The 15,067-nt window shown below is 44.0% G+C and overlaps 1 protein-coding gene across 7 annotated transcripts in view; it reads left to right on the forward strand.

The window, feature by feature from the left end:
- The window catches only part of NEDD4L (NEDD4 like E3 ubiquitin protein ligase), a 371,669-nt gene that overhangs the window by 319,226 nt on the left and 37,376 nt on the right, over positions 1-15,067 (forward strand). For 5 of the 7 annotated variants that reach the window (XR_008201394.1, XM_052660361.1, XM_052660360.1 and 2 more), the window contains 3 exons: positions 1,376-1,430; positions 1,520-1,573; positions 8,705-8,763. Coding sequence is in view for 6 of the 7 variants with exons in the window: in XM_052660361.1 (XP_052516321.1) it covers positions 1,376-1,430; positions 1,520-1,573; positions 8,705-8,763 (168 nt within the window). In the remaining variant the exon portion in view is untranslated. The remainder of the gene's footprint in view (positions 1-1,375; positions 1,431-1,519; positions 1,574-8,704; positions 8,764-15,067) is intronic. The other 2 variants (XM_052660362.1, XM_052660358.1) reach the window with 1 other exon arrangement.

A 15,067-nucleotide genomic window follows, 5' to 3' on the forward strand; every position in this document is an offset into this window, starting at 1 on the left:
TGTTTACTGAGTCACGGGCTCGGTACTGATAGGGAAGCCCTGTGATCTTCTTCTCTGGGTTGAGTCCCTTTGGTCTGTAAGTTCTTAACAGAGTCAGTTTACACAGTTCACACCGCACGTAGCTCTTTTGAGAGAGGGGTCGGGATGGCTGCCCTCTTGCTAGTGGAAGGTACACCTTGCCGCTAGGATGTTCGAGGCTTTCTCTGAAGGTGATGAGTTAAGCAGCACACATTTATCTTGTAACTTAGCAACCATTGATTTCCATCCATACTGCTGATTTAGTCATAGGAATAAAAATATTAAAAACTGTGGGAGAAAAAGGCGTAAGTAATCACAGAAGGTTTCTCTAAGTCATTTATCCTGCAGATATTTTAAGTTGTTCTCCCTTGTCGATGACTGTTTATAAATCTAATTTTTATCAGTTCTTTTTTGGGGCCTGAGTGAGAAATGAGCTATTCATTCCAAGTTAAATTTTGAATGAAACCTTCTCCATGCTTTCTTCTTGACCCACCCCCCACCCCCACCCCCAGTTTTTAAAAACCCTTATGGAGGCTGAAAGGTGGGGAGTGGTGCCCACTCCAAGACTTCTTTAAAGTGGAACAGTACTGGGAATTTTTTTGGCGATTGTTTCCCAAGAACCTTTCTATGCCTGCTATATGGTATTATACATACAGCCAAATTTGAAGCTCGAAAGATCAGGGTGAAGTCTTTATTCATCGGGTTATACAAATGTCCCACACTCCCCAGATATTGGGTTCCGGGGTTTAGATGGAAGGAGCCCAGAGGAGAGACTGGAGAGAGAGTTTAGAAGGTGAAAGGTGGCAGGCTGTTTAGGTCTGCTGGATTCTAGACTTCAGTAGCACGTGGGCACAGTCCAGATAATGAAAGCACACAAGACTGACCTCGGAAAAATTATCCAGATCTGTTGGTTCCTGAGTAGTGAGAGTTCAGAATAGAGAATTACCACATTAGACTGTTCAGCCACCTGATGACATGGATATAGCCTCCATCTCTCACATTTTATATCAACCTGCCTCCTCCCTTTAGTACTCAGTAAATATATGTTTAATTAGATGAGCTATTCCATCCCAGGCTCCACTGTCTCACAGTGTGCCGAAGTTTCCCTGTGAAGCTTCTGAAATAAGAGCCCCTGGTCCCTGTTCCTCACCCAGCGAGTACAGCTGGACTGCAGCACGTGTGCAGAAGTGTGTTGCTGGGTGTTGTCACCAGTTCGTCTGAAGTGTTTCCGTTTTATTTACTCTTTGTGGGAAAATGTACCCCCGGGGAGAAAGTGCCGCAGGGTCTCTAGCGTTCGCCTTTGATTTTGGAGCTGCTGGCTATTTTTGTCTTCTCTGTCTCTCTCCCCTGATACCAGCCTGGCTGGGAAGAGAGGATTCACTTGGACGGCCGGACGTTCTACATCGACCACAGTGAGTAGGCGCTGTTCCGGGCACGCAGGCGGGGGCGAGGGTGACTCAGGTGTGGCCGTGAAAGCTGTGTCATCTCACTCTTCGTCTAGGCAGCCAGGTGTTATGTGGCGAGGACGATGCCAGAGACGCAGTGCCCTCGTACGGTACTGTCCCTGCCCCGCCTTCGCTTGAAGCAGCCATCCCAGTTTGACCTTGTGACCTATTAACTTTTTGGTTTTTTTTTTAGTTGCAAAAATTTTTTTTCTGATTCACGACCCCTTGACTTTTGCGCTTTTAATAAATATACTCTGGTAATAGAAAATAAGAAGTGATGATCAGGTCAGAAATCTATGGAATGAGGGGTGCTTGAAGCAGCCGTCACGTTTTTTTAAATTCTGCCTTCAGGGGTCTCGTGGCAAGACGCCCGCTCTGACTTATTTTCTATTCACAGCATGTTTCCCTGCACCCAGCACACTAATACATACGCAGTTCTTTTCTTGAAATTGTAGTACATTTGCTGCGGACATTTGCTCCAGCTCCTGTGAATAAATGTGTGGTGTCTTGTGCCAACTAAAAGTTAAACTAATAAAAGTTTGCTTTTAGGCATTAGTTTTGTGGGGTTTTTTTTCCCCCTGTGGAGTGTTTCTCCATGGGATCATATTAGTAGATCCCTTAAACCTTCGGAAAAATGTATGTTAAAAAGAAGTCTTCAAGTAGATTTAAAGTTCGTGTACATGTGTGACTGATAGTATTTTGATCTTTGTTTTCATTTGGTTCATAAATGTGAGCATTAAGTCTACACCAGGTTGCCTAGCCTCACATTTTCTTCAGTTCAATCACTCAGTCGTGTCCAACTATTTGTGACCCCAGGGGCTGCAGCACGCCAGGCTTCCCTGTCCATCACCAACTCCTGGAGCTTGCTCAAATTCATGTCCATCCAGTCGGTGATGCCATCCAACCATCTCATCCTCTGTCGTCTCCTTCTCCTCCTGCCTTCAATCCTTCCCAGCATCAGGGTCTTTTCCAATGAGTCGGCTCAGGCTATGGCACCCCACTCCAGTACTCTTGCCTGGAAAATCCTGTGGACGGAGGAGCCTGGTAGGCTGCAGTCCATGGGGTCGCTGAGGGTCGGGCACGACTGAGCGACTTCACTTTCACTTTTCACTTTTCATGCACTGGAGAAGGAAATGGCAACCCACTCCGGTGTTCTTGCCTGGAGAATCCCAGGGACGGGGGAGCCTGGTGGGCTGCCATCTATGGGGTCGCACAGAGTCGGACACGACTGAAGTGGCTTAGCAGCAGCAGCAGCAGCTCTTTGCATCAGGTGGCCAAAGTATTGGAGTTTCAGCTTTAGCATCAGTCCTTCTGATGAATATTCAGGGTTGGTTTCCTTTAGGATTGACTGGTTGGATCTCCTTGCAGTCCAAGGGACTCTCAAGTGTCTTCTCCAACACCACAGTTCAAAAACTTCAGTTCTTCGATGCTCAGCTTTCTTTATAGTCCAACTCTTACATCCATACATGACTACTGGAAAAACCACAGCCTTGACTAGATGGCCTTTTGTCGGCAAAGTAATGTCTCTGCTTTTTAAAATGCTGTCTAGGTTGGTCATAGATTTTCTTCCAAGGAGCAAGCATTTTTTAATTGCAACCTTGAAACTGCAGCGAATCTGCAGTGATTTTGGAGCCCAAGAAGATGAAAGTCTGTCACTGTTTCCCCATCTATTTGCCATGAAGAGATGGGACTGGATGCCATGATTAGTTTTCTGAATGTTGAGTTTTAAGCCAGGTTTTTCACTCTTCCTCTTTCACTTCCATCAAGTTTCTCACATTTTCTTACCTCGCTGCACTGGTTAGCTAAGCGCCTTGCTGAGCTGACCGGGAGGTCGGGCCTGGGTCCCCCTGCGGGTGGAGCCTGTCGCTGCCTCAAATCTCAGGCCCTCTTCCCGGCTTCCTGCGCCACCTGTGCACCGTAGAGAGCACTTTGCTTCGAGGCACAGGAGTTTGACAGGTTTTTATCAATCCAATTAAACAAGAAGCCCAGCAATTCAGAATTCAATCAGAATAGTAGAAGTCCTGGATATGTTTAGGGATATGTGTTACCCTGGGTTAAGTTTAGATAGTTTAAGGTACATAGCCTCATTTTTGTCTTTGACCAGTAATAACACTGAGTTTTGCCTGCTCCCAGAGTTGCAGTGAGCATAAAATTGCTGCCGTAAGTGCTGTGATATATGTGTCCTCCCACTTTTCCCCTTACTGTTCTATTTATAATTCTGCTGTTTCTTAGCATAATTTGCTTAAAATAGCCACACGTCTTTTTCCCACTGAAAACAAAAGACAGCCTTGTTTGCTGTTTTTTCACGCATTACCATTTCACTTTTCAAAGAGAGGTACTAGTAATAATGACCATTTTATTAAAACAAAGGCTTAACCGATCACACAGCCTTGGTCTTTTGCTCAGAAAGGACCTCACACGGCATTGCGGCCGTGTTCCGGCTGGCGATCTGATGCCAGGTCAACCTGAAGAGAGCTTGTCCTGATGTCCTGCGAGGCTCCAGGAACAAGAACAGCACAATTGCAAAGTGCTATACTGGGATACATTAGAAATGTGAAAAATCATGGCCTGGTTTTCTGGAGGCGTGCATAGACCTGAGGAAGTAAATGCTTGACAAGTGGTGACTCAGCCGGCCGGTGGTGCGAGTGTTGTTGGGAAGTTGATGCCTGGGGTTAGAAAGTGGAGAGAACTTGGCTTGAAAGGCTGCAGCAAAACAGGGCCTCCACCCTGAGGCCTGCGCCCTCCTCCTGTTTGGAGAGCGTGAGGTGAGGTTGCTCAGTCGTGTCTGACTCTTTGCGACCCCATGGACTGTATGGAGTGGGTTGCCATTTCCTTCTCCAGGGGATCTTCCTGACCCAGGAATCGAACCTGGGTCTCCTACATTGCAGGCAGACGCTTTACTATCTGAGCCACCAGAGAAGCCCCTGGTTTGGAGAGGGTAGTCCCTTGCTAAATGCCTGGGCGGTTCCTAATTCTTCATCAGTCCCTCCAAGCTCCACTCCGACATTCCTGGTTCTTCTTTTCGGACCACACAGCACTTGGGAGCCTCTCCCTCTTAACTCCCGGGACTCAGGTGACAGGATATAGACCACAGACGGAGCCTGGCTGGCCTGAGCTGTGCCAGTGTATTCGCGGCACTAGTGGTAAAGAACCTACCTGCCAATGCTGGAGACACAAGAGGCGGGGCTCAGCGCCTGGGTGGGGAAGATCCCCTGGAGTAGGAAATGGCAACCCACTCCAGTGTTCTTGCCTCTTCCCGGGAGAATTCCATGGACAAGGGAGCCTGGCGGGCTACCGTCCATGGGGTCACAAAGGGTCGGACACAACTGAAGCGACTTGGCACACACACACGTTAGTGGGTAACGTAACATTTCTGCCATTTCTCCCTAATTTGCCAAGGTTTATTCAGTGGGAAGTAATAAAGAGGTACATATCAATGAAACAGAGCTCCATTCATTGCCTTTCTGGAAAAAGAAAAAACAAGTCTAATCTGAAAAATGCAGCATACCTATTTTCTTTTTAGGGCACTTGATCAGGTACAAAGAGCCACTCCAAAATGGGTTGAGTTACCTGGAGTTACCTTACCTTCCAAACCAGTTTCTCCTTTTAAACGCTTCTCCCAAATCTCAGTTCCAGCAAAACTTGGCATCTCGCTTCATTCTGCTGCTGCCCCAGGACAGAGAGCAGGCCATCCCCACCGCGCCGCGCGGCTGTGAGAGTGGGCGCCTTGTGGGGCGCTCAGGGTCACCCGTCCTCCGCTTCGCTGGGACTCGTGACTGTGCGCTGACTGTAGGAGACGGCAGTGCACTTGTCTGCTGATTCATTATGTTTTTTATTTTCTGCTTCATAAATTCTTGAGAAGTGAGACATATTTAAGATAAAAAAAATCTTAAAGATTTAATTTCAGAAGAGCATGAATGCTCAATACTAATCTCTTCAGAGTCCATGATTGATTTGGCTGACATTTATCAGATTGGGCTTCCCAGGCGGCTCTGATAGTGAAGAATCTGCCTGCAATGCAGGAGACCTGGGTTCAATCCCTGGGTCAGGAAGATCCTCTGGAGAAGGGAATGGCTACCCACTCCAGTATTCTTGCCAGGAGAACTCCATGGACAGAGGGACTCTGGCGGGCTACACAGTCCGTGGGGTCACAGAGTCGGACGCGACTGAGGAACTAACACTTTCACTTTATCAGAAAGTTTGTATGTTTCAAGCCTGGTGTAGAAGGTTAAAGGAAGGTCTTGAACTGAGCCCTACGTCTCTGAGGAATTGTACGGTTCTTCTTAAACACCTGAGTTGCCCAGGTACTAAGTAGGTGGCCACCGGCAGCTTGTATATCAACACAGAGCTAGAAAGTAAGATTCCAGGGGTGCTCTCGATCTCATTTCAGTTGTACCACGCCCACTGGTGGTGGTGGTGGTTTAGTCAGTAAGTCGTGCCCGACTCTTGTGACCCCATAGGCTGTAGCCTGCCAGGCTCCTCTGTCCACTGGATTCTCCAGGCAAGAATACTAGAGTAGATTGCCATTCCCTTCTCCTGCGTGGGTATCTTCCTGACCCAGGGATCGAACCCAGGTCTCCTGCATTGCAGGCAGATTCTTTACCATCTAAACCACACAGGGAAGCCGTACCAAACCCATTAATAGTATCTAAATGGACTAAGTCTCATTCTTCTACTTCATTCTTGCCCCTTGATTTGAAATGTTATGGCTCAAAGACAAAAAGCAAGTTTAGGTTCAAACATTTCAGGGCCGAATGGGTAACTGGCCACCCATATTCTTATGCTGATAATTCCTAAGTGCAAAATTGACGATTACAGAACCGTGTGTGGTTCTGAAAGCTTAGACTGTTTTAAAAAGGAGTTTGTTTTCACCATCCACTTCATTTGGTCATTTAAAAAACCCCAAGCTCCTGCTGCGTGCTGGGAACTGTGTTCAGCGGTGGAGAGGGAGCCGCAGAGATGAGCAGCGCGCGGGCCCTGTCTGCCTTGGGCTCAGCTCTAGTAGGTCGGGAGTGCCAGGAGGTATTTAAGTGCTGCCCGAGGGGAGTGAGCCTGCTCTCCTGTCCAAGTGCTGGGCTCCAGGGGGGGAGGCAGGCTCCAAGAGAAGGACCTTGTGAAATGGGTGGCTTTTCCAGTGGATCCAAAATAATGAGTGCGGTTTAGTTGAGCACACGCAACAAAGAGAGGTTTCTGGGGGGAGAAAGCGGGTGGTACCGTGATTAGAGAAGCGCAGTGGCTTGGAAGCCGCCGGCGTGCAACGAGCCAGGCTGACACAGGGTCAAGTCAGCAGGAGCCTGCCAGGTGTGGGGACTTGGGTCCCTTCCGCAGCCAGACAGGAGCACCGGAGGGACTATCCAGAAGGGGCCGACGTGGTCAAATTTGTTGTCTAGAAAGCCTCTTGGCAGAGCTGTAAAGGGAGTTCTGAACAGAGGTGAGGGAGCCTGAGGCCAAGGAGACCTCAGAGCAGTGCGGGCAGAGGCAGGTGCTGCACAGAGAAGCCTTTTCAGCGAGAGGTGGGAACAGCGGTGGCCACCATGGTGAAAGGTTGTGGGGAGGACGGGGGAGGCGGCAGGCTCGGATTTGCACCAGGAATGGATCGCGATGCTGTTCACGACGAAGACAAGGTTCTGAACCGCTTTGGTGTTGGAAGATGACGCCTTCGGCTCTGGCAGAGTTGGGCTTGGGGTGTTTCCCATGGGAAATCCAGATGCAGGTGTCAAGGATGACAGCTCAGAGCTCCCATCCAGACAGATTGCGAGCTGTCGTATGCAGGTGGCAGCTCATTTATATTCTGCTTTGATAATGGTGCCCAGTCTATATATGGGCCAAGGCAGTTTTTACTCAGCCATATTTTTCCTTTATTTAGTTTTCATTTTTCTTGTTCTCCGTCACAGTAGCAGCTCTTACTTTCTGAAAACTTCTGTTTTCAAAGTAGGGAACCCAAAAATGCCTTTTACTTCCATCAGCATTCTCTAAAACATTTAAATATTTTGTGTAACTTTTCTACCGAATTGGTAGCATCTGCAGTTGCCGTGTACTTTGGTAGTTGTATTTTAATACTTCACCACTGCTCTGGTTACCATACCAGGCTTCAGAAAATTCCTGGGATAGTCATTAAAACCAAATATTTTAGTTATTCTTATCGGTCCATTTACTAAGTATACCAGAAATATAATATGCTTCTCAAACTAGTAATTTCCTTTTTTAAAAGCCAACTTAGATTTCCTAAAACTCGCCCGTCTCCCCTCTCCATATCTTTAATGTGAGTCCATCCCTGCGTGCCCCTCCCCAACACACACAGCAATCCATAAAGTCATTTTAATTAATATTTGCTAAGTCGCTTCAGTCATGTCCGACTCTTTGCAACCCTGTGGACCATAGTGCGCCGAGAGGCTCCTCTGTTCATGGGATTCTCCAGGTGAGAATACTGGAGTGGGTTGTCATTTCCTTCTCCAGGGGATCTTCCCCACCCAGGGATTGAACCTGGGCCTCCTGCGTTGCAGACAGCTTCTTTACCAACTGAGCCAAATGTGCTCTCACAGATCCCAAGTGATTGGGTAGCTGTTTGTTTCCACCTTTACCATTGAAACGGGGGTATGGGTGCCATTGACCAGTCTCGTTGACACGGACTCATTTGGGAGAAAGAGCCACTTCTCTCCAGCTTGGCCAGAAGGGAGTCTTTTCTCTGGCATCCTCCTCTGCAGTATTTAATTCTCATTTTTCAGCTTTCCTTAGCTGTTTTGATTTTTGTGTGCATCTGAGTGAAACATGTAATGGATTATTCATTTGTTCAACACAAGATTTTTCATCAAAAGCAGTTTGCAGCACCATAAGTAAACGGAATAGTATTTGAAATGAGAAAAAAATCATGTCTCCATGTTAACTTTTGGGGGACTAAGACTTTTTATGCCTTTTTAAAAATTAAATGAAAATCAAGATCAAGTTATAAATCCTTGAAAAAACAGGGGTTTATAATTGAAATTCCAGCAGACTGTTTGCCAGAAAGTGTGAATAAATGGTTGTACTTTAGTTATGCATTTTTGATTGATTGCTTTTAACTAGACAGTATCAGAGATGCCTATTCTGTTCTAACCCTGAAATACTAAGCTATTTATCTTTGGGGGTCAGGATGGGGAACTGGGCAGCTTTTGGAAAATCCAGAAATAATTCTTTCTAAAACATTTTTAACATGAAATAGATTTGAACTAATAAGCCTTTTTATTTCTTTTTAATATTTTCAGATAGCAAAATTACTCAGTGGGAAGACCCAAGACTGCAGAACCCAGCTATTACTGGTCCGGTCAGTATTCTATCTAAGCACATATTTCTTGTATATTCCTGCCTCTCTTGGTACCAAGGGCCTGACTGGTGTCCTTGAGAAATTTAACATCACTCCTGTCTCCTCCTCCCTGGAATTTCTGGGTGAGACATTGATTGCTGCATTTGCCTGTTCATAGAGCTTTAAATGTAAAGGAAGGGAACATGAGTTACTAGCGGTAACAAAACTAAGCATTCTCTTTTGTGTTTTATAAGAGGGTAGATTAAAATACAACAACCAAAATGTCCTCCCTTCCTTTTTATATGAAGCAAAATCTGGTCCTGGATTTGTAGAGTTTTGACGTTTCTCGAGGCCACAGGTAGTATATGCATGCTAACAACTTTGAATTGGATTCTGAATCTCTTCCGGCTCTAAGAATCTGCAGAGGTTTGGGTGAGATTGTAGCTGAGCTCCAGAGCTGGTAAAGAATCCTTGTCTCTGCTGACCCACTAATAGTCCCCTCATGTATGTTCATCAGACAGATAGTCTGCCTGTCACTCAGCAGTTAAAAAGTACCTGGTTTCAGACACCTGGGCGGAGTCTGGAATAGGCCACAGTGGTCACAGGGAATGCACCAGTCTTTTGTCAGTAGTTACATAAGTAGAAGGAGAGACTTGAAATTGCAGGAACTGTGCTGGAGTCAGCAGAAGATGACAACTGGGGAATCTTTTAAAAACTAGAGGAGCTAAAGGAAGTAAAGTTTGTTACATTGAGGGCTGAGCTAAGAGACCAATAGGTATATTTCAAATAGCAGTTTTGGGGACGTCACTGGTGGCCCGTTGTTTAAGGGTTAGCCTTTGGTACGGAGGGTGCAGGGTTAGCCCGTGGTTGGGGAGCTGAGATCCCACGTGGCTTCGAGACCAAACAACCAAAACATATAACAAATCCAATAAAAACTTTTTAAATGGTCCACATCAAAAAAATCTTTTTAATACTAATTGTGTGACTTTAATCTGATTCAGTTCAAATCACGTTTTGAATTCTATGCCCGTTTGAAAACTTAGATGATAATACAGGGCAAATGCACCTTGATGCCTGACTTCCCTTTAGCTACTTGTTGGATTTGTTCGGCTGCTTTGCTGCTGGTTAATGCAAAATGCCTAATAATACCTGTGCCAAAACAGACATCAGCTATTCTTCATGTAATTTAACAAACACCTGCCTTACTGCCATGGGTTCCTTTTGATATATTCACAATCACAATAAGTCAGAGTAGTATTTTCCCTTCTCCATCATGAGAAACAAGGAAAATTCAAGAAACGATGCTGTTTTTCAAGCAGCGGAGGACTTGTGAATAATTCTGAAGCTTTTTCAAGTATCTGTCAATTACTGATCATCTGTCTTCATGCAACTTTGTTAGTTCTTATTCATTACTATTGGAAATTATTTAGCATCATAAATCCAAATAGATTTACTGTGAGGGAAGATCTTTGTTTCTTTATTTTCTAATAAAAGAGGTTTGTTTACTCTTTTATTATAGGTAGTGGTATCTCTCTCAGTGAGAGCATGTGTATTTAGGTAATCATCACCTTAGTGTAGATAAGTGATTTTTGTTTTAATTCAGTTCTAAATTTTTGGGAATTTCCACAATGATTTGTTTTTGTCCTTAGCTTATAAATTATTTAGAATAAACCTTTCAGTTTCTAAGAGTTTGGGATGGTTTTTACCTCTTTCTCACTAATTATAGTCAGAGAATATTGTCCATGGGATATTGTTAGATATCTGAAACTTCTTTGGAGGCTTGACCATTTTTTGTTACTGCTCTTTTTGTCTTTGAAAAGAATGTATATTCTGTCTTTACTGGGTATAGAGTTCTTTATACACCTGTTAGATCAAGTCTGTGGTGTTCAAAGTATCCATTTCCATCATGACTTTTTCCCTGGCTCTTCAAGTGTAATCGAGTCCGTTGGGTCAGAATCTCTCATGACGACTGTGGCTTTGTGAGTCACTGTGCTCACTCTGCTTCACTAGTATTTGCTTAATATGTCTTTCCTGTCTCTTCTTACTTTCTGCTGGACTGATAGAGTAGTCTATTTTCTCTCATTTTCTATACTTGGAAGTTGTATTCTCCGTTTCTGTTCTTTTGGTGCTCACATCAATACTTTTAACCAACATACTTGACTTAATGTCAGAATTAATCACCTGTTCTCTCTCTTCCTGGATAATATACAACTCTGGGGGACTTTCATACTGTTCTCCTAAAAAGAAATGACGCAAATGAGCTTACTTACAAAACGAAAACAGACTCACAGACTTAGGGAACAGACTTACAGTTGCCCAGGGGAAGATATGGTTAGGGAGTTTGGAATGGACGTATACACATTGCTGTATTTAAAATGGATAACCAACTCGGACCTACTGTATAACACAGGGAACTCTGCTCAATGTTTTGTGGCAGACTGAAAGGGAGGAGAGTTTGGGGGGAAACGGATGCTTGTATATGTACGGCTGAGTCCCTGTGCTATTCACCTGAAACTATCAAAGCATTGTTAATCAGCTATACCTTAATATAAAATAAAAAAAATTCTAAAGTGCTGTTCTTCTCAGTCCCACTTTCCATTGTTCAAAGAAATTTTAAAACTACTTTATCTTTAAACTTGCCAAATGAAAGTGAAAGTCACTCAGTCGTGTCCGACTCTTTGTGACCCCATGGACTATACAATCCATGGACTTCTCCAGGCCAGAATACTGGAGTGGGTAGCTGTTCCCTTCTCCAGGGGATCTTCCCAACCCAGGGATCAAACCCAGGTCTCCCACATTGCAGGTGGATTCTTTACCAGCTGAGCTACCAGGGAAGTACCAAAAACTTGCCAAATAATCATTAACATTTTCTTTTTTTTTTTTAACTGTCAGTGTTTGTTTAATTTACTTATATGTAATCAAATTTCTTTGCCTACCCTTGGTTCTTGCATTTACTTTTTTCCAGGTTAAGTTTTCTCCTTAATGAAGTTTAACCTCTAGTTCATGATTCTAAAACTATAGCCTATAGATCAGCAGAGTCAGAACTATTCAGAAACTTATTAGAAATGCACCTTTTGAGGTCCTAACCCAGACCTGCTAAAAATCAGCAACGTTGGTGTGGGCCCTGCAGTCTATATTTTAACACCACCACCCCCCCCCCCCCACCCCGCCAAGGATTCTGATGCCCACCCAAGTTTGAGAACCTCTGCTCTGTCAGCAGTTTCAGTGAGAGTGTGAGAGAGAAGGGGCTTACTTACCTGTCTGTCAAATGATAGTTTAGCTGACTATAGAATTCTTGCTCAACAGTTACTTTCCTTCAGTACTTTGAAGTTGTTGTTTTTTTTCTGTTCCAGCCTCCGTAACTGATGATGAGAAGTTTGTTGTCAATCTGATTGTCATTTTTTTGATGAGTAAATCTGTCTTTTCTCCAGTGAATTTTAATTTTTCTCTGTCTTTAATTTCCTACAATTTTACCATCATGAATGTAAGTGTAGGTTTCTTTTTATTTGTTCTACTTTGGGTTTATCGTGATTCTTCCTCTTGGGGGTTGCATCTTTCCTTTCTCTGGGAAAGTTCCCCACAGTTATTCCTTTGCACATTGTATCTTTTCCATTTTTATTATCTGTATCAGTGACTCATACTAGGTATTTGATTCAATTTCATATTCTGTCTTATTTCTGAGCTTGTCTATCTTCTGTCTGTCTTATTGCCATATTGCGGGCTCAGCTCTCCCAGTTAATTACCTTTTTATAATCTACTCTCTCTCGGTTCATTGTGTCTATTATTTCAGATTTCAGTGACTGGGTTCAATTGCTCAAAGTTCTCTTTGATGTTTTAAAATTTGCTTGGCCTTTTTAGTTACTGTTATTCTGTCCTGTTCTTTGCTTTTATTTATTTTTCTACACATACCTGCAGCTTTTAAATCATTCTTAGAATACTGATTTCATAGCCTCTTTTATATTTACTGTTATCGCTGGTCTTAGTGGTATTAACTCTCCCGCTGGTCACGTCTGTCAACTCTCCTCAGTGGTAGGTGATTGTCTAGTTCCATGTATAATTTTTTGTTTTTAAGGGCATATGTATTCTTTTTTTTTATCTTATGGGTCTTTCATATATCCTGAACTGTACTTACTGTTAACTGTTTAGTTTATATTTATACACCCTTAGTTACTATAACTGTGGGCCTCGTACTCACTCCGGTGTATAGGCTTGGAGTCTGAGTTTATTAGAGGTCTGAGTTTGTTTATTATTTTTCTCCCAGTTATGATCCTGGACGGAAGGTAAGCTTCCTTGCAACTTCCCCAGGCCTGTGGGTAGAATTTTCTTGTATGCTTCTCAGATGAGGGTCTTCTGCAGGGAGCTGTGTTCTGATCCCCTGGGTCATACAGACTGTAGGCCATGTTCCGTGTCCCCACATGAGGGTTAAAAACTCAAGCCCAAGTGCCAAGGCTGGGTCCAAACCCCAGTTCTCTAATCTTGAGTCTTTCTGCCTATCTGGTACCTAGAGTTTCTCTCTTTTTCCCAAGTTTTAAAAATGTCTACATACTGGGGGAGAGGGGACCCTTCTGTGACATTACTGTGATTCAGTATGCTCTTGGTATTCCCACGTCACCGTTAAAGGCCCTGGAAACATGAAGTGCTGTTCGTACTTGCTTCTCTTAAGAACACTATCTCATGCTTGTGTAACGCTTTGTACCAACTGCTTTGAAACTCACAGCAGTCCCCTCAGGATGGTAGGGAAGAAGTTGTGACTCCCAGTTTTTCAGAAGCTCCTTGTGTGGCTGAAAGTTAAAGTCTGTGTCAGAATCCAGGCCGGAGCCTCAGCTCTCCTGGCCCTACCAACGTCTCTATGTCAGGCCCGGGCCCTTCTCTGCCAGGAGCTCCAGTGTCAGTAGTGGACAATGATGGCAGGCAAATACTGAGGACCCACTTACACAGTGTCAGATTTTCATTTTCTTCAAAAAAGAAAGCTTATTTAATAGAGGGACGCTTTCATCAACAGATACCTTCATTTTTTAAATAGGTTTATTTAAAAGTTATGTTGTAGATAAGAAAATAAGATGCCAGAGTTTCACGAGAGAATAAATAATTTGGCCTGGTCGATACAAGAAATGTAATTCTCTTCAGAGGCTGCAGTTAATGGATGTCTTTATCCTGGTACGTTGTTGGAATCTTTTTAGGAGAAGGATATAAGAAGCCATTATAAGAACGACCCCTAGAGAGAAAATACGCATGTTAGAGGAGGAGGAAGATTTCTTAGCTTTCATGCATCATCTCCTCAGAGGAAGAAGGGCCAGAAATATCTCAGCACTGATTTCCACCCACAGCTAGTCAGCAGCTAGCAGATTATAAGCCAGACAGGGGCGGAGTACCACGGGCTGGGGCAACACTTTGAAATACATTCCTTGGGAAACTTGTCGTTTAAGACTGTCGGACTTGCATACACAGTGATGAATGTTCAAGCCTTTTTTCAGTGTTTTCAGATGAGGAAACAAAAAATAATTACTGGGAATGACATATCTGGGGAAACGGAAGAGCCTTAAAGTGTGACTAGTTGAGTCCATCCACTTCACTGAGCAAGCATTCGAGAGTAGAGCGGCCATGTGACGGAGCTAGCTGGCAGCGAGTCTGTCCTACAAATCTGGGCTTCTGAAGCTGGCCCGAAACCATAAAAGGAAGTCTTTTTTTTTTTTCCGGCTTAGTTTTCTTCTGTCACAGTTAACCATACCTGAGAGCCTCAGACGAAAACCTCTCCTTTTCGACACTTCGCTTGCTTTGAGATCTCACTGCTCCTGTCACGGTTTGCTCCCTCCTGTCGCTCGCATTTCTACTCAGCTCTCTTTCCCAGAGCCGCCTTCCCCAACCATCTCATAAAAGGGATTCTGTCATTTTCCTGCCTTGCATTTACTTAGGTATTCATTTAGTTTTTATTGCCCATTGCTCACAGTAGCTTCTAAAAAAGCTACAGAGCAAAAAGCATGATAATGTCTCTATTGGCTTATGTCAGACCATTGTATCCATTTCCTTATGTTGGTGGCCGTCCACATGGTAATAAAATCTCCACCTTTTCTGGAATCAAAATTCATACATTATTTCATCAGACTGAACACCGTCCAAAATAAATATGGTATATAGTCAAGTCTGATGTTCAGTGGAGAAGCAAAGACTGGCTTGAAAACTGAAAATGAGGAACAAACCGTAGGTGGTATAGATTGTTTTTTTTTTTAACTGAAGTATGGTCAATCTGCAGTATTACGCTGGTCTCCACCATGCAGCAGTGACTCAGTCATACGCACACTGAGTGTATGTATAAATGTGTACATAT

This window comes from Budorcas taxicolor, chromosome 22 (genome assembly GCF_023091745.1).
Source record: "Budorcas taxicolor isolate Tak-1 chromosome 22, Takin1.1, whole genome shotgun sequence".
NCBI classification, from domain to species: Eukaryota; Metazoa; Chordata; class Mammalia; order Artiodactyla; family Bovidae; genus Budorcas; species Budorcas taxicolor.